The sequence below is a fragment of the Arachis hypogaea genome, chromosome 3 (genome assembly GCF_003086295.3).
Source record: "Arachis hypogaea cultivar Tifrunner chromosome 3, arahy.Tifrunner.gnm2.J5K5, whole genome shotgun sequence".
NCBI classification, from domain to species: domain Eukaryota; kingdom Viridiplantae; phylum Streptophyta; class Magnoliopsida; order Fabales; family Fabaceae; genus Arachis; species Arachis hypogaea.
Window position 1 is genome coordinate 33347839 of NC_092038.1, and position 20513 is coordinate 33368351.

Below are 20513 nucleotides of genomic sequence, written 5' to 3' on the forward strand. Positions count from 1 at the left end.
TACAGTTACCAGATCATGGTTGCCTTCAAGAAGACGAGATACCAAGAGTTGGGATGCGGTTTGCTCAATTACAGATGGCTCATGACTTTTATGTGACCTATGCAAAGCTGGATTTGCAACTAAGATAAGGATGACAACATTTGATAAGATCACAAAGGCTCCCATTAACCAAGCTATACACTATAATCGTGATGGGATCTGCGAGTCTCGTGTTAGAGCACCAACGTGGAAGAATACGATTTCAGCTGCTGGGTGCAAGGCAAGGATATATGTAAAGTTTGATAAAGACGTGCAAGACTGGGTTTTGCTCAAGGTTGACTTGACGCACTCTCAGCCATGTTCACCGAAAAAGGCAGTGCACTACCATGGGTATAGGCAGCTGACCATGCATGCGAAGTGCATGATCGAGGATAATGATGAGGCTGGAATTCGACCAAACAAGACATTCCTTGCTTTGTCAAATGAGGCTGGTGGCCCCTCTAACTTGGGATTCTCAGAGAAGGATTTAAGAAATTATATAACAGCAAGGCTCCGAAATAGCAACGTGAATGCGGATGTCAGGGAGATGATGAGCTACTTCAGGAGAATGAAGGACATCAATCCGAACTTCTTTTATGCAGTGGAGTTGGATGATGAGTGTAAATTCAAGAGTGTAGTATGGGTCGATGCAAGGTGTAGGGCATCGTATGAATACTACGGAAACGTTGTGTCAGTTGATAGCACTTACAGAAGGAATAGGTACGTAGTAGTTAAGTTGGTATTTTTTCCTTTTCTTGATAAAACGTTATTCGATCGTGATTGGCATTTCTTACATCTGGCTGGTTTTTCTGGTAGGCATGGATTACCGTTTGTGTCGTTCGTTGGGGTCAACCACCATGGTAGGTCGACCCTCCTCGGTTGTGCTTTGTTGGGGAATAAGGAAATCACAAGTTATTAGTGGGTTTTTAGCCAATGGGTCAAGTGCATGGGAACTGCTCCACAGTGTATCATAACCGATCAATGTCGATCCATGTATCGTGCGATCAAAAATACTTTACCCGACACACGCCACAGGTGGTGCATCTGGCATATTATGAATAAGTTACCTTCCAAGCTTGGGGGTTACCGTCAGTACGGAGCTTTGTATGCTGACCTAAACGACATTGTGTGGAACTCTCGGACCGAGGAGTCATTTGAAGATAACTGGGCTGATTTTATAGATGAGTACAACTTACATAACAACACGTGGCTGTCAGGTTTGTTACTGTACGATTACTTCACACGCTTTTATTGCAATTGTTTGGCATCTGAATGTTTAGTATATGCGTAATTTTTTATGACAATTATATGGATGTTCATTATAGTATACATTTGGATGTTTAATATATCAGTGATTGTGGATGGTCATATCTCAGTTGTAGTAATATGTTTGGTGTAAGCTTTCTATCCTTAATTTGGGATTATTTATTCCCTGTAGATCTGTATGATGACCGACGTATGTGGATCCCAATATACTTCAAGGGTGAATTTTGGGCAGCAATGCGGAATACTCAAAGGAGTGAGAGCATGCACGCATTCTACGGTGGATACTTACACAGTAAAACTAGCTTGGTTCAATTTGTTCATGAATATGACAATGTTCTTGGATTTAAGGAGCAGAGGGAACTGGAGGATGATGCTGCAGACTCGAGGGGGGTTATCCCTTGTGCAACCACCTCGCCTATGGAGAAACAATTTCAGCAAGAGTATACCACGAGCATTTTTAGGGATGTTCAAATTGAGTTTGTGAAGAAGGCTAACTGCAGCATTTAATTTCTGCAGTTGATGAACAGGATCCATTGGTCTGTGTGATGGTGAAAGAGGAGAAACTAGTCAACGATACTATTCTATGCGTTCCATACGATGTTCACTTTGACCATTCCACACAGGAGCTTCGTTATGAGTGCAATCTTTTTGAGAGTTCAAGTGTGTTGTGCTATCACTGCCTTGAAGTTTTCCATTCATATAAAGTGTACAAAGTACCTTCATGTTATGTTCTCCCTCGATGGAGCAAGAACATAAAGCGCAAACATACGTATGTCAAAAGTAGCCATGATATCAGTCGGTCGGATGAGAGTCATGTTGCATTCAGGGGACTGTGTGCGCACGTCTGTAATGTTGCTCAAGAGTTCGTTGGTGACAATGAAGAAACAGCATTGCTGCATGTTGCTTTGGAAGAAACAATGGCCAAGTTGGCTGCGCACCATGCCAAAAAGAGGTCTGAGAGCATGTCAAAGACCCAGACAAACATTGGCTCACAGAGTTCGAACGATGTCAGTGTTGATGACATCCAAGGTCCATTGAAGGTTACCACAAAGGGGAGGCCAAAGAGTAAGAGGCTCGGCGCTGCCCTTGAGAAGTGCTTCAAGAATTCAAGGCGGAGAAAACAAAAGAAGTCATCCCCGATAGATGTTTGGCTTAATCTCAACTTTGTATGTTTATTTGGTATATTACTATTCTAGAACATAACTTTTGGACTTTTTTCTGCTTTTTTTTGGACAGGTGGTTCGTCCACACGCATTTCAAGATATACACCATGGTTCTGTTGCTGGCCTAAATGTCCCCGAACAAGCCGGTGATTTCATGTCTTTGTTAAGCTCCTTCAACAAAAAGTAGGATTAGTTGGACAAGTTTGTGATTGTGTATATTTTCTCATCTCTGTGTTTAAGGATTATTGTTAGTTTCAAGGTTCGAAGGCAGCTGTTGCAAAAGGTCCACATGTTATTAATTGCAAGAACCATTTTTTCGAGTGTTAAACCGAACCATTTTACTATTTTTTTTCCTGTAGACTTAATGCATAATGTGTATATTTGATGGTTATTCTGTAATTTACATTGTAGTTTAATTAAGTTGTTCAAGATTTCTACAGGCTTTATTGTATAGTTTTTCGGTATGTAGCTGTTCGTCATAGACATTGTTGTTAGGAATTTTTTAATGAACTAAAGTGGATGTTCATTTCTATAGGTGTTCAGATGTTTATTTCTACTATAAACAAGGATGGTTAGCCATTTAGCATTTGTGTGTTTTGATTTTGACCTTGTTAGACTGGATGTTCATTATTGTAAGGTATAAGATGTTCAGTTTAGCTATATTGGTGGATGGTTAGTGGGCACCTGTTTCAATATGCACAAATATGACAGTTTTACATAAAAACTTGATAAATCCGGGATTCTAACATCTAAAAAGGCATGGATAAATTTTACGTAACATAACTAATAAATCATTGTACTGTAGGAAAAAAATATGTCATTGAATCAAGTCTTTCTAATGTGACAATAACAAATCCTTAAGCATGTCAGCAGTAAGTCAACTCAGTATAATTTGGTAGTTCAATTCATTGTAACTAATACTAAGTGAGCAACGTTTTCCTCCCTCTGCGTATTGCCCCCTTCGGTAATCCCTCCACACGTTCAATCAATGTCCGTGTGCTAGGTGCAGTGTATGGTGAACTAACGTCCTTCTTCTTGTTCCGTGGTGCATTACGACGAACAGGTTTAACCTTGTTTTCCAATAACGAGATAAGCTGGCCTACCGATGCATTCTGTGGGCCATAGATAATGTCTAGCATCAACTCCATCCTGTTTGAGCTGAGTGAATCCTATGGGTAAATTTATCAGTTGGTTTAGTATTAAGAACCGTTACAGATATATTACAAGATCAATAATGACATTTGCTCAAATGTTTAATTAACAAACCTCATCCCATTCACAAAGTTGACGTTCTTCGGTCCAACTTTCCATCAACTTAATGACACACATGCCACAGTCAAAGCTGCAGGACAATAAAATGCTATTGCAATTAGGTTGAGAAAAAATAAGTTACATGGTACGACACATTTTGAATTGAAATCTAAAAAAGCCTCAAATTTGGGTTATAATTTCATCTCACTTGTTCGGTTGCTTTGGAACCCTCGCATACGAACGAGCTGGGCCGTGCGTAGTCCGAACGAATGCAGGAATAAAAATGCTTGCCATATCCTCACATAGTCTCCCCTGAAAATCATGGAACGAACATACGCGAGCAAAATTATATCGACTTGAACTGTGCGGCTGTATTTTGTTTAAAAGAATGATGGTATCTTACAACATATGCATCGAGCTTTATTCGTTTATCATCTTCTGGTCCATAATGCAAACTGTCGAGAATAAGTAAGCGCTTCGCAACCACATCAAATGCATATACCCACCAATGGCCCCTCCAACAATAAGGAATTAACCATTGCACCAAGTAGCAAATATGAAGAGATTTTTCATGTGAGAAAAAAAAACAAAAACTATTGATCTCATTCGACCATTCAAGAACCTTAACATTCTCAAATCATGCGACAACATATTTCCAACAGGTAATTAAATACAAAACAGCAACTCACCCATTTTCTCTTTGCTGCTGCTACTTTGTCAAAGAACCTAGTATCATCACCAAAGCTTGGACTAAGACCATCATAAATTGGTGCCACACCGTCCATAAATCTTTCCAGACTATCATTTTTTATGACTGATTCCTGCAGACCCACACATAGTAAAAATCCTAATAAAAAGCTTTTTCAACATAGTAATAAGAATGTAATTACCAATATGCCTGGACACACGCAATAGAACTCTTGCTTAAACCTAGATGATTCAGTGTCGTTGAAAGTATAGCACATCCATTGAGTTACCTACACAGAGTATTAAGCAAGTGTAATTCAAACACCGATATAAGTATAGGGAATTAAAACACATGCTTAAGTTCATATACGTACACAGATATTTACCCAACTGCGTGGTTTCAAGGTGCAGAAGTCCTTCCTTTGTAATACCATGTAGTCCCGCCCTTCATAGGAAGCTAAATCTTGATTTTCATCCAACGACGGGTTAATTATCCATGTTCTGATTTGTTCCTCCTTAGTCTCCCCCAACTTTATTTCACTTAGTCTTGGATGAATTGAATGTATTGGGGACGGGGTTAGAGTCTTTTCAAGCTGAGTTAAACCGAGTGAAAAGCTCGGTCTACCTGGACTCGGTGTATGATATGGTGATTTTATTGGAAACACTGTTTGCAGGGGTTGCATGATTATGGCTTTGGTTTGGTGCCCCTGTTCAACATTATTGAGTACTTGCTCAAATTCAGGACACTGAACGATAGAGATGTCAAATTCGCTGCAAACGAATGGGACAAGAATTTAGCTAAGAGAACATGTCATGCCTAGCTAGACGGCTAATCACATGTCATGGGTGTGAAAATAAAAAAAAGGAAAACATACAGCAAGGTAATCAATAAACCACTAACCGGCCAAAATCATAGTCACTGAGCTGTACAGGTGCTGCTGGCGGTGTGTGTGGAGAATCATTGTTTAGGTCATTTTTTCCTTCTTGATGACTTTCATGATTGCCGTTGAACACTGGATCTTCTTGTCTTGTATCATGTGGCGGAGGGTGCTGTTGGAACAACCGTATCCTTCTAGCAAGCGGCACGTGGTCATCATCATCAGATTCCGAGACTACCAATGGCGAAGCAGTGCTTCCTGAGACACTTTCTCTTGGAATTTCTTTTTTGGTGCCGCGTCTAGATCGGCTCCTACTGAGAATCAACTTTCTCCTCGAACCAGTCTTGGATTGCTGTTATGTAAATTCATGCATATCGTCATTTTAATTAGCATACAAACAAAACCTTACTAAAGTGAACAACCAAATCGTACTAAAGTGTGCACCCAAAAATATAACAAAGTGAACATCCAATTCAAATTATCACATGAGCTATCCTACAGAAAGCAAACCACCTTATCCGTCTCCTTATTTCTTGGCTGAGATGTAGTCTTGCCTTTGGTAGACGGAAGTTGCTCAGTGTCCTTGCAAGGCCTTTTACACCCTCCTTTCTTGTTACCCATTTTACTCGAAGACTGCTTCTTATTTCCTTTCTCTTTCATTGAATTGTTGACTGGGCAACCCTGTGTTCAACATAGGACAACAAATATATGGAAAAATCTAATGTAAACTTTCAGGCGTTTGGAAAACATAACAAACTCACAATCGTTCAAAAAAATTAACCATCTATGGCCACACTATATTTTACATCCAAAACCCAACTACAGTGAACATCCTCAATTACAACCACACTAATCATCACTAAAATATATTTTCACACAATGAATTAACTAGGCAGCCCCATGAAGCAATTCTTTCATACATAAAAAGCCATCCAAATAAATTAATCATAAGTTATCTATCCAGTTCAGATTAGATCCTAATTTGAGCATCCTAAATCCTCCTGTTTAAGTAACAAACTCAACTCAAATAAAACCTTAATAAAAATAAGACACAACTGTATTCAAACAAGCTTTCAACAAAAAAAAAACATGTAAATATCATACACGGTCATTGAATTTAGCTCTCCTAACCGTTCTTCTATGAACTTCATATATCAAAACAAGCCATACAGCCACATAATGAAGTTACTTTACAATTTTGTAATCGTAAATTCTATGATAATGATCAACGATCATATCACATAAATAAGGATCCAATTAATTGAGCTCACAAGATTTAATAAGGAAAGCAAATCACCTTTTCTGCCTTCCTATAGCTTGGATGAGGTGAAGTCTTCCCTTTGGTAGACGGTGATTCGTCAGTGTCGTTGCAGGGCCTTTTACACCTCCCCCCTTGTTAACACCTTTACTCGAACATTGTTTCTTCTGCTTTCTCTTGTTCCTTCCATTTTTGACTATGCAACCCTGTGTGTTCAACATTTGGTCAAAAAAGGATTCTAAAACTTCAATGTGAACCGCCAATTGCATTTTCTGTTCAACTAGATTTTATAAAATGCATTAGTAGAGATTGAACCTGTGAGATGACGTAGTCGGCCTTCTTATCAAGCTCATTAGTGGTCCACTCAACAATCCATGGTTCGGGTACTCGACAAGCATGCAACGGACCATGTTTCAAGCGCTGAAAGTACAAAACCTATAAAGAAATAACTTAAATTTTAGGAATTACACCTACGGTCATACATTGGATTCAAATTAAATTAATTTAATGCATTACCAGCAACACGAACATGCACCCGCCGCATGTTTCCCTGTTCTCATCTTGGAATTTTCTTATCGCATCCCGCAGCCACTTTAATATGTGATAAGGCCAATGAAACCTTCTAGGGTTCAACACATCTAATATCGGAGGGAGGTGCCACGGAGAAATAGTTTGCTGGCTTGTGGGGTTCAGAAACATCTTCAAAATAACCATGATAAAGTATCTTCTAAACCTCATCCTCTATTGCTTAGTCTCCATTGGACAAGCAAATACAAACTCACGCAGTTGGCTTGTTGTTTTCTTCTGAAACTCCGCCTTAATTGCCAGATGCGATGGATTTTTCTTCTGTAATTCTGGGATTGGTTCGCCTGCGAGAAATGGAACAATTTCCCACAATCAATAAGTGTCATCAACGAAGAAAGTAAACCACTCAGAGAAATTTTTTCATCCTACATAACTAACACTAACCATGAGAAGGTATGCCGAATACATTGCCAATAAGTTTGGCACTAATTCGAATCTCCCCTGCGTCCACCATGAGCGTGTTTGTGTCAACCTCATAAGCCCTGGCTAGTTGGAGCATGATGCTCTGTTTCACATGCCATTGTGATACGCGGCGGAGGAAACCAAATCCTATGGCCTCAATCTCGTCCAACTTAGCTCGCTCATGATGTCGTTCCAAGTGCGTAAATAAGTTATTGATGTAGCATGGTGAGCACTGGTGGACGAAATTGTGATTCGTACTCTTTGTACTTGTATGAAATTTAATTCAAGATAATAGCTCTTTGGTATGTGTGGTCACAACTCCATTCAACTAACCAGCAAGTGTACTGGGTCATCCAAGTAATAAACCTTACGTGAGTAAGGGTCGATCTCACAGAGATTGTTGGTATGAAGCAAGCTATGGTCATCTTGTAAATCTCAGTCAGGCGGATTTAACTAATTTAAGGGATTATTGGTTTAAATATGATTAATAAAATAAATAGAAAATAAAGATAAATAAACTAGGATAGAAATACTTATGTAAATCATTGGTGAGAATTTCAGATAAGTGTATGGAGATGCTGTGCCCCTCCTGAATCTCTGCTTTCCTACTTCTTTCATCCAATTTTATCACTCCCTTCTATGGCAAGCTGTATATAGGACATCACTGTTGTCAATGGCTACGTCTCATCCTCTCAGTGAAAAAGGTCCAAATGCTCTGTCACGGCACGGCTAATCATCTGTCGGTTCTCGATCATGTTGGAATAGAATCCCTTGATTCTTTTGTGTTTGTCATCACGCCCAGCAATCGCGAGTTTGAAGCTCGTCACAGTCATTCAATCGCAGAATCCTACTCGGAATACCACAGACAAGGTTTAGACTTTCCGGATTCTCATGAATGCCGCCATCAATTCTAGCTTATACCACGAAGATTCTGATTAAGGAATCCAAGAGATATGCGCCCGGCCTAAGGTAGAACGGAAGTGGTTGTCAATCACGCGCGTTCATAGGTGAGAATGATGATGAGTGTCACGGATCATCACATTCATCAAGTTAAAGAGCAACGAATATCTTAGAATAGGAATAAAGAGAATTGAATAGGAAATAGTAGTAATTGCATTAAAACTTGAGGTACAGCAGAGCTCCACACCCTTAATCTATGGTGTGTAGAAACTCCACCGTTGAAAATACATAAGTGAAAACACACAAACTCATAGTGAAGTCCAGAAATGTGAATTTAACATAAAAATTAATGAAAACATCCCTAAAAGTAGCTTGAACTTACTAAAAACTACCTAAAAACAATGCCAAAAAGTGTATAAATTATCCGCTCATCACAACACCAAACTTAAATTGTTGCTTGTCCCCAAGCAACTGAAAATCAATTAGGATAAAAAAGACGAGAATATACTATAAATCTCAGAATATCAATGAATATTAATTCTAATTAGATGAGCGGGACTTGTAGCTTTTTGCTTCTGAACAGTTTTGGCATCTCACTTTTTCCTTTGAAGTTTAGAGTGATTGGCATCTCTTAGGAACTCAGAGTTTAGATAGTGTTATTGATTTTCCTAGTTAAGTATGTTGATTCTTGAACATAGCTACTTATGAGTCTTGGCCGTGGCCCTAAGCACTTTGTTTTCCAGTATTACCACCGGATACATAAATGCCACAGACACATGACTGGGTGAACCTTTTCAGATTGTGACTCAGCTTTGCTAGAGTCCCTAGTTAGAGGTGTCCAGAGCTCTTAAGCACACTCTTTTTGCTTTGGATCACGACTTTAACCACTCAGTCTCAAGCTTTTCACTTGGACCTTCATGACACAAGCACATGGTTAGGGACAGCTTGATTTAGCCGCTTAGGACTGGAGTTTATTTCCTTAGGCCCTCCTATCCATTGATGCTCAAAGCCTTGGATCCTTTTTACCCTTGCCTTTTGGTTTTAAGGGCTATTGGCTTTTTCTGCTTGCTTTTTCTTTTTCTTTCTAATTTTTTTCGCCATTTTTTTTCGCAAGCCTTTGATTTTTCACTGCTTTTTCTTGCTTCAAGAATCAATTTTATGATTTTTCAGATCATCAATAACATTTCTCTTATTCATCATTCTTTCAAGAGCCAACAATTTTAACATTCATAAACAACAAGATAAAAAATATGCACTGTTCAAGCATTCATTTAGAAAATAAAAAGTATTGTCACCGCATCAATATAATTAAATTAAATTCAAGGATAAATTCGAAATTCATGTACTTCTTGTTTTTTTGAATTAAAACATTTTTCATTTAAAAGAGGTGAAGGATTAATGGAATTATTCATAACTTTAAGACATAGTTACTAACTACTAATGATCATGAAGGAGAGACACAAAACATAGATGAACATAACATAAAAACCGAAATGCAGAAAAAAATAAGAACAAGGAATGGATCCACCTTAGTGGCGTCTTCTTCTTGAAGGACCAACAATGTCTTTAAGCTCTTCTATGTCCCTTCCTTGCCTTTGTTGCTCCTCCCTCATTGCTCTTTGATCTTCTCTAATTTCATGGAGAATGATTGAGTGCTCTTGATGTTCCACCCTTAATTGTTCCATATTGTAGCTCAAATCTTCTAGGGAAGTGTTGAGTTGTTCCCAATAGTTGTTGGGAGGAAAGTGCATCCCTTGAGGCATCTCAGGGATTTCTTGATAATGAGCTTCCTCATGCATCTCTTGAGATCTGTGGAGGGTCTCTCTTGTTTGCTCCATCCTTTTCTTGGTGATGGGCTTATCCTCTTCAATGAGGATGTCTCCTTCTATGATAACTCCAGTTGAGTAACATAGATGGCAAATAAGATGAGGGAAAGCTAGCCTTGCCGTGATGGAGAACTTGTCGGCTATTTTGTAGAATTCAAGAGAGATAACTTCATGAACTTCTACTTCCTCTCCAATCATGATGCTATGAATCATGATGACCCGATCCACAGTAACTTCGGATCGGTTGCTAGTAGGAATGATGGAGCGTTGGATGAACTCCAACCATCCTCTATCTACAGGCTTGAGGTCCAGTCTTCTCAGTTGAACTGGCTTGCCTTTGGAGTCTCTTTTCCATTGAGCTCCTTCCACACATATGTCCATGCGGACTTGGTCCAACCTTTGATCAAAGTTGACCCTTCTAGTATAGGGGCGTACATCTCCTTGCATCATGGGCAAGTTGAATGCCAACCTCACATTTTCCGGACTAAAATCTAAGTATTTCCCCCGAACCATTGTGAGATAATTCTTTGGACTCGGGTTCACACTTTGATCATGGTTCTTAGTGATCCATGCATTGGCATAGAACTCTTGAACCATTAAGATTCCAACTTGTTGCATGGGATTGGTTAGGACTTCCCAACCTCTTCTTCGAATCTCATGTCGGATCTCTGGATACTCATTTTTCTTGAGCGTGAAAGGGACCTCGGGGATCACCTTCTTCTTTGCCACAACATCATATAAGTGGTCTTGATGACTTTTGGAGATGAATCTTTCCATCTTCCATGACTCGGAGGTGGAAGCTTTTGTCTTCCCTTTTCCTTTTCTAGAGGATTCTCCAGCCTTAGGTGCCATTGATGGTAATGGAAAAACAAAAAGTTTATGCTTTTACCACACCAAACTTAAAATATTGCTCACCCTCGAGCAAGAGAAGAAAGAAGAGAAGAAGAAGAAGAAAATATGGAGGAGAAGGGGAGTGTAGGTTTCGGCCAAGATATAGAAGAGGGGGTTGTGTTGTGTAAAAATGAAGTAGAATGGAGGGGTTTATATAGGGAGGGAAGAGGGAGTAGTTTCGGTCATTAAGGGTGGGTTTGGGTGGGAAAGATTTTTTGAATTTTGAAGGTAGGTGGGGTTTATAGGGAAGAGTGGATGGATGCGAGTGGTGAATGGGGTAATTGGGAAGAGAGATTGAGGTGATTGGTGAAGGGGTTTTGGGAAAGTGTGTACTAGGATTATTAGGAGGTAAGGTGGGAATATATTATACGGAATCCTGTGGGTTCCACAGATCTTGAGATGATCCTGTGGGGTCCATAGATCCTGAGATAATCCTGTGGGATCCACAGATCCTGAGATGATCCTGTCGGGTCCAAAGATCCTGAGGTGTCAAGGATTTACATCCCTGCACCAATTAGGCATGTAAAATGCCTTAGCATACCATTCTGGCGTTTAAACGCCGGAAGGATGCACGTTCTGGGCGTTCAACACCCAGATGTAGCATATTTCTGGCGTTGAACGCCAGTTCCATGCTTGTTACTGGCGTTCAGCGCCAGCTTTCCTCAGGGCACATTCCTGGCATCCAAATGACAGGATGTTGCTTGTTTCTGGCGTTCAGCGCCAGAAACATGCTCTGTTCTAGCGTTGAATGCCAGCCAGATGCACCTTACTGGCGTTTAAACGCCAGTAAGTCTTTCCTCCAGGGTGTAATTTTTCTTCTGCTATTTTTGATTCTGTTTTTAATTTTAATAATTTTTTTCGTGACTTCACATGATCATGAACCTAATAAAACACAAAATAATAATAAAATAAAATTAGAATTAGATAAATAAAAATTGGGTTGCCTCCTAATAAGCGTTCTTTTAATGTCACTAGCTTGACAGTGGGCTCTCATGGAGCCACAAAGGTGATGAGGTCAATGTTGTATAGTCCCAACACCAAACTTAGAGTTTGGTTGTGGGGATTTAACACTAAACTTAGAGTTTGGTTGTGGCCTCCCAACACCAAACTTAGAGTTTGACTGTGGGGGCTCTTCTTGACTCTGTACTGAGAGAAGCTTTTCATGCTTCCTCTCTATGGTTGCAGAGGGAGATCTTTGAGCTTTAAACACAAGGTAATCCCCATTCAATTGAAGGACTAATTCTCCTCTATTAACATCAATCACAGCTTCTGCTGTGGCTAGGAAGGGTCTTCCAAGGATGATGCATTCATCTTCTTCCTTCCTAATGTCTAAGATTATGAAATCAGTAGGGATGTAAAGGCCTTCAACCTTTACTAACACGTCCTCTACTAATCCATAAGGTTGTCTTACTGACTTGTCTACCAATTGTAATGAGAATAAGGCAGGCTGTACCTCAATGATCCCTAGTTTCTCTATTACAGAGAGTGGCATAAGATTTATGCCTGACCCCAGGTCACACAGAGCCTTGTTAAAGGTCATGGTGCCTATAGTACATGGTATTAAGAATTTACCAGGATCTTGTCTCTTTTGAGGTAAAGTTTTCTGAATCCATGTATATAGTTCACTAATGAGCAAGGGAGGTTCACCTTCCCAAGTCTCATTACCAAACAACTTGGCATTCAGCTTCATGATAGCTCTTAGATATTGAGCAACTTTCTCTCCAATCACATCTTCATCCTCTTCTGAGGAGGAATAGTCTTCAGAGCTCATGAATGGCAGAAGGAGATTTAATGGAATCTCTATGGTCTCTATATGAGCCTCAGATTCCTTTAGGTCCTCAATAGAGAACTCCTTCTTGTTTGAGAGACGTCCCATGAGGTATTCCTCACTAGAATTTCCGTCCTTCTCCTCCCTTGTGCATTCGGCCATATTGATTACATCAATGGCCTTGCACTCTCCTTTTGGATTTTCTTCTGTATTGCTTGGGAGGTTACTGGGATGAGTTTCAATGATTTTCTTACTCAGCTGGCCCACTTGTGCCTCCAGATTTCTAATGGAGGACCTTGTTTCACTCATGAAACTTAAGGTGGCCTTTGACAGATCAGAGACTATGTTTGCTAATTTAGAGGAGTTCTGTTCAGAATTATCTGTCTGTTGCTGAGAAGATGATGGAAAAGGCTTGTTATTACTGAGCCTATTTCTCCCACCATTATTAAAGCCTTGTTGAGGCTTTTGTTGATCCTTCCATGAGAAATTCGGATGATTTCTCCATGATGAATTATAGGTGTTTCCACAAGGTTCACCCATGTAATTAACCTCTGCTATTGCAAGGTTTTCAGGATCATAAGCTTATTCTGAAGCTGCCTCTTTAATGCTGTTGGATGCATTTTGCCATCCATTCAGACTTTGAGAGATCATGTTGAATTGCTGAGTCAACACTTTGTTCTGAGCTAGTATGGCATTCAGAGCATCAATTTCAAGAACTTGCTTCCTCTGAGGCATCCCACTATTCACGGAATTCCTCTCAGAAGTGTACATGAATTGGTTGTTTGCAACCATGTCAATAAGTTCTTGAGCTTCTACATGTGTTTTCTTTAGGTGAATGGATCCACCTGCAGAATGGTCCAATGACATCTTGGAAAATTCAGATAAACCATAATAGAATATATCCAATATGGTCCATTCTGAAAACATGTCAGAAGGACACTTTTTGGTCATCTGCTTGTATCTTTCCCAAGCTTCATAGAGGAATTCACCATCTTTTTGCTTGAAGGTCTGAACATCCACTCTAAGCTTGCTCAGCTTTTGAGGGGGAAAGAATTTATCCAAGAAGGTCGTGACCAACTTATCCCAGGAGTCCAGGCTATCTTTAGGTTGTGAGTCCAACCATGTTCTAGCTCTGTCTCTTACAGCAAAAGGGAAAAGCATGAGCCTGTAGACTTTAGGATCTACTCCATTCGTCTTAATAGTCTCACAAATCTGTAAGAACTCAGTTAAAAACTGATAAGGATCTTCAGATGGAAGTCCATGAAACTTGTAGTTCTGTTGCATTAAAGCAACTAATTGAGGTTTCAGCTCAAAATTGTTTGCTCCAATGGCAGGAATGGAGATGCTTCTTCCATCAAATTTGGACGTTGGTTTTGTGAAGTCACCAAGCATCCTCCTTGCATTATTGTTGTTGGGTTCAGCTGTCATCTCCTTCTCTTGTTCGAAAATTTCAGAATGGTTGCCTCTGAATTGTTGTAATTTAGCTTCTCTTAGTTTCCTCTTCAGAGTCCTTTTAGGTTTTGGATCAGCTTCAACAAGAGTGTCTTTTTCCTTGTTCCTGCTCATACAGGGAAGAAGAGAACAAGAAAAGAAAGAGGAATCCTCTATGTCACAGTAAAGAGGATCCTTATTGTTAGTAGAAGAAGAAATGGAAGAAGAGTGAAGAAGAATGGGTAAGGATAGAGGTAGTGATCTGAGATGAAGAGAAGTGTTAGTGAATAAATAAATAAATAAATAGAAGGAGAGGAGAGATAGAGAATTTCGAAAATAATTTTGAAAAAGTGGTTAGTGATTTTCAAAAATTAAAGATCAGATATAATTAAAATTAAAATTTAAAACAATTAAAAAGAATTTTTGAAAAAGAGATGAGATATTTTTCGAAAATTAGAGAGGGAAAAGTAGTTAGGTGGTTTTGAAAAAGATAAGAAACAAACAAAAAGTCAAATAGTTAGTTGAAAAAGATATTAAAATCAAATTTGAAAAGATAAGAAGATAAGAAGTTAGATAAGATATTTTGAAATCAAATTTTTGAAAAAGATATGATAAAAAGATAAGATAGGAAGATAAGATAAAAAGATAAGATTTTTAAGAAAAAGATATTTTGAAAAAGATTCAATTTTTAAAATTAAAATTAATTACTTAACTAACAAGAAACTAAAAGATAAGATTCTAGAATTTAAAGATTGAACCTTTCTTAACAAGAAAGTAACAAACTTCAAATTTTTGAATCAATCATATTAATTGTTAGCATGATTTTCGAAAATATGATATAAAGATAAGAAAAATATTTTGAAAAAGATTTTTGGAATTTTTCGAAAATAATAAGAAAAATGAAAAAGATATGATTTTTGAAAAAGATTTTAAAAAGATAAGATTTTTAAAATTGAAAATTTGACTTGACTTGTAAGAAACAACTAATTTTAAAAATTTTTGACCAAGTCAACCCAAAATTTCGAAAATTTGGAGAGAAATAAGGAAAATATATTTTTTTTATTTTTTTTGAATTTTTAATAATGAGAGAGAGAAAAAATGACCCAAAACATGAAAATTTTGGATCAAACACATGATGCATGCAAGAACACTATGAATGTCAAGATGAACACCAAGAGCACTTTGAAGATCATGATGAACATCAAGAACATATTTTTGAAAAATTTTTAATGTAAAGAAAACATGCAAGACACCAAACTTAGAAATCTTTAATGCATGGACACTATGAATGCAAAAATGCACATGAAAAACAACAAAAGATGCAAAACAAGAAAACATCAAGATCAAACAAGAAGACTTACCAAGAACAACTTGAAGATCATGAAGAACACTATGAATGCATGAATTTTCGAAAAATGCATAATAATTTTTAAAACATGCAATTTGGCACCAAACTTAAAAATTGACTCAAGACTCAAACAAGAAACACAAAATATTTTTGGTTTTTATGATTTTATGATTTTTTGTAATTTTATTTAATTTTTTTTTGAAAAACATATGGAAAAAGAAAATAAGAAATTCAAAATATTTAAGAAGAATTCCAGAAATCTTTCAATATTAGCCCAAAGCTCCAATCAAAGGGTTGGGCATGGCATAATCGCCAGCCAGCTTTGGGATATCATCAGTCATACAACAGCAAGTGGATGAGGAATAGTTGGCTAGCTCTTATGATGATGATTTAGAAGCCTCAGACCAAAAGAATTTGGATATGGCTTTACAGCCAGCCAAGCTTCAACATGCTTCATGAAACACTAGAATTCATTCTTTAAAAATTCTGAATAATTTTCGAAAACAGGTGAGAAATTTTCTTAAAAAAAATTTTGAAAACTTTTTGAAAAGAAAAATTACCTAATCTGAGCAACAAGATGAACCGTTAGTTGTCCAAACTCGAACAATCCCCGCAACGGCGCCAAAAACTTGGTGGACGAAATTGTGATTCGTACTCTTTGTACTTGTATGAAATTTAATTCGAGATAATAGCTCTTCGGTATGTGTGGTCACAACTCCGTTCAACTAACCAGCAAGTTTACTGGGTCGTCCAAGTAATAAACCTTACGTGAGTATGGGTCGATCCCACAGAGATTGTTGGTATGAAGCAAGCTATGGTCATCTTGTAAATCTCAGTCAGGTGGATTTAACTAATTTAAAGGATTATTGGTTTAAATATGATTAATAAAATAAATAGAAAACAAAGATAAATAAACTAGGATAGAAATACTTATGTAAATCATTGGTGAGAATTTCAGATAACTGTAGGGAGATGCTGTGCTCCTCCTGAATCTCTGCTTTCCTATTTCATTCATCCAATTTTATCACTCCCTTCTATGGCAAGCTGTATGTAGGGCATCACCATTGTCAATGGCTACATCCCATCCTCTCAGTGAAAAAGGTCCAAATGCTCTGTCACGGCACGGCTAATCATCTGTCGGTTCTCGATCATGTTGGAATAGAATCCCTTGATTCTTTTGCGTTTGTCATCACGCCCAGCAATCGCGAGTTTGAAGCTCGTCACAGTCATTCAATCCCAGAATCCTACTCGAAATACCACAAACAAGGTTTAGACTTTCCGGATTCTCATGAATGCCGCCATCAATTCTAGCTTATACCACGAAGATTCTGATTAAGGAATCCAAGAGATATGCGCCCGGCCTAAGGTAGAATGGAAGTGGTTGTCAATCACGTGCGTTCATAGGTGAGAATAATGATGAGTGTCACGAATCATCACATTCATCAAGTTAAAGAGCAACGAATATCTTAGAATAGGAATAAAGAGAATTGAATAGGAAATAGTAGTAATTGCATTAAAACTTGAGATACAGCAGAGCTCCACACCCTTAATCTATGGTGTGTAGAAACTCCACCATTGAAAATACATAAGTGAAAGGTTCAGGCATGGCCGAGAGGCCAGCCCCCATGATCTGAGAACTAAACGTCCAAAGATATCTAATACAATAGTAAACTTTCCTATTTATACTAGACTAGCTACTAGGGTTTACAGGAGTAAGTAATTGATGCATAAATCCACTTCCGGGGCCCACTTGATGTATGTTTGGGCTGAGCTTGATCTATCCACGAGCTGAGGCTTCTTTTGGAGTTGAACGCCAAGTTGTAACGTGTTTTGGGCGTTCAACTCCGGGTCGTGACCTGTTTCTGGCGTTTGACTCCAGACAGCAACATGGAACTGGCGTTGAGCACCAATTTATGTCATCAATTCCCGAATAAAGTATGAACTATTATATATTGCTGGAAAGCTCTGGATGTCTACTTTTCAACGCCATTGAGAGCGCGCCAGTTGGATTTCTGTAGCTCCAAAAAATCTATTTCGAGTGCAAGGAGGTCAGATTCCAACAGCATCAGCAGTCCTTTGTTAGCCTCCTTTTCAGAGTTTTGCTCAGGTCCCTCAATTTCAGCTAGAAATTACCTGAAATCACAGAAAAACATACAAACTCATAGTAAAGTCCAGAAATGTGAATTTAACATAAAAACTAATGAAAACATCCCTAAAAGTAGCTTGAACTTACTAAAAACTACCTAAAAACAATGCCAAAAAGTGTATAAATTATCCGCTCATCAAGCACCGGGTCTCTACTAGTTTCTGTTGAGCAAAACCAAAAAGGATCAGAATAACATTATGGAAAAAAAATATGTTGCTTTAGTGTTGTAATTTTTTCGATACCTTTTTACCCATCTGAGTTTCAGTTCAGCCGGTATACAGATTGATTCGTTCGGGCAGCGTGGTAATTTGCTCACGTAATAGTCCCCCTGAAACCTTTCAATGTTAAATCTTACAGAAGCCTTAGGTGACCTCCACTCAAATGACATAAATAAAATCATGATATTACTTACCAATTGATGTAACCTAATTTATTTGAGTTATATGGCACGAGAATATTACACTGATGCATCGAGTCAGATACGAATATATTGGCATCAAGGATTATAGCCTTGTATTAATATCTTCTATGTTATGGAAGATAAACAAATATCAAAGCTAAAAACTTCCCATTAGTAACCATCTATAATTAGGATGGAAAACTAATTCTTGAACACATATATCAGTAAATACACAATATAACTGACGATCCGCACACTTAACTAACAATCAAAATTACTATGGGTCATGTCTATCAACCACACCCACCATCGAATTCCCTATCACAGGTGCTACCCAAACAGCTTTCAAGTATCACTAACAAATGACCAGGAGCACATCCATCAACTAGAAGCATACCAATCATCAAGGAAAAATTCTTTCACACAATGCATCAACTAGATAGCTCCAGATATTGTTTCATTCCTTCACAAGAAGGCATGCCAATAAATGATTCACAAAAAAGCAATTCACTTCAGGCGACTCCCACATGAGCATATAGAATTGGAATTTCTTTTTTCAACAATCCATAATCATACAAAAACCGAAAGACAAAGGACACCGTGATATCAAGTTGTAGAAACCAACATGGATGGTGTGAAAATTAGTATATAAGGAAAACTAAGCAACGGGGACTCACCTAATAGTAGGTTAGCACGCTTGAATTGTTGAAAGCCTAAAGTTGAGATAGTGTGGTTGTTTTACCGCTTCCTGAGGCACACAAAAAAAATTTAATATTGTCTATTTATCCGGCTCTTGTACCCGGAAGCAGGATTTAAATAGATTAAAGAAAAAAAGACAAGCTTGTTTAGCACAAAACAGCATGATACAAAGAGGCATTCATGCATTGATTAAATTGTGGAATGTCATATTATTAAAAATAATTAATTTTTGATTGGATGATCAAATAATTTTTTTTACACTCTAAATGCATCAAAATTATTTTTTTTATAAAAATTAACAAAAAAAAAAAAGAAAGTAAGGGTTGATATCATGGAAGAATTAAGGAGGATTCCAATGAACTAAACTAGTTACTGGTTCTGAAGCTTGCTACAGTGAAGGGTAATGTCTTGCCACTCTTTACGGTCAATTCCTTACAAGAATAGACTTTCATAATTTCATCCATAATTCTTTATCACACACATACTCATTATTATATATATATATATATATATATATATATATATATATATATATATATATATCTTGTTGGTGTTTTTGCACTAAGCCTTATATACATATACCTCTTGTGTGCATTTAGCACCACTAAACAACAAAACCAAAGGAGAAAAAGGAAAATCAAGTATATATACATATCCATTAAGCCTACTTGAACTTAGTGTGACCATTTTTGTGTCTGAGATGGTGACTTTGGGAGAGCTAAATGGTGAAGAGGAGGTTCCACTTCTCCAACATGACCAACTCATAGGTTCACAATACATTTATCTATCTCTCTTATATTGTTTTCTATTATATGCTTCAGTATATGGTTCCTTTTGACTTTAATAATGTTGGCTTTTTAAGTCAATTAAGCACTGCAAATCAATTTTATTAAAACTTCAAAAGTTTGCATAGAGATATTATATACAAAGAGGCATCACAAAGCCACCAACACATTACTTTGTCCATATAACAGATATTACTTTGTTAGAGCCTACTAACTGCAATTTTTTAGTTCATATTTAAAAATTAGGGGGTCCAGGCTTGAGAATAACATTATTTTATTGTTATTACAAAGCAATCTCATAAAGAGCGCGTAATTATTTTGTTACAGTGTCAAGACAAACATATTTGGTATCAAAAAATGTCCAACCAATGGCAAAATTTCAAGACTAACCATCCAATATCATACTAAAGTAACCATCCATGACTAAATCAACGAAGAGTCAACAATGGTCAGGCAAAAAAACGTCAAACTAGATGCACATGGTCCACATAGATACAGACAAAAAAATGAAAAAAAAATTAATTTAAACTGATATGGAATCAAAACGAACAAAGTTTTTTGACACTTTCCCGTGCTAAAGTTAAATCATCATGGATTACAATAACGTAAATTAACTACCTAGCCACAATCTCCGGGATGCTACCATCGCACCCAAAGCTTTCTCACCATGGTTAATCACTCATATAATCAACAATATTTATCTCTAACACAACATGCAACAGGGATAACCGTTCTAAAAAAGGAACAACTACAGATACTTACATTAGTTGGTTAGGATATTCAGCTGATGATGTTACATGTTTTCCCTGTG

The 20513-nt window shown here is 37.7% G+C and overlaps 1 protein-coding gene and 1 non-coding gene across 2 annotated transcripts; both read left to right on the top strand.

The window, feature by feature from the left end:
- The first annotated feature begins 964 nt into the window (after positions 1–964).
- LOC114924974 (protein FAR1-RELATED SEQUENCE 5-like) lies at positions 965–1791 on the top strand. The gene is made up of 2 exons (XM_029291218.1): positions 965–1235; positions 1457–1791. Exons 1-2 carry the CDS (start codon positions 965–967, stop codon positions 1789–1791), a joined length of 606 nt encoding a protein of 201 aa, XP_029147051.1.
- A 12027-nt stretch (positions 1792–13818) lies between these two features.
- Positions 13819–13922, top strand: LOC112739593 (small nucleolar RNA R71). Its single transcript, XR_003170523.1, has one exon. It is a non-coding gene; the product is annotated as a small nucleolar RNA R71 (small nucleolar RNA).
- Positions 13923–20513: the final 6591 nt, after the last annotated feature.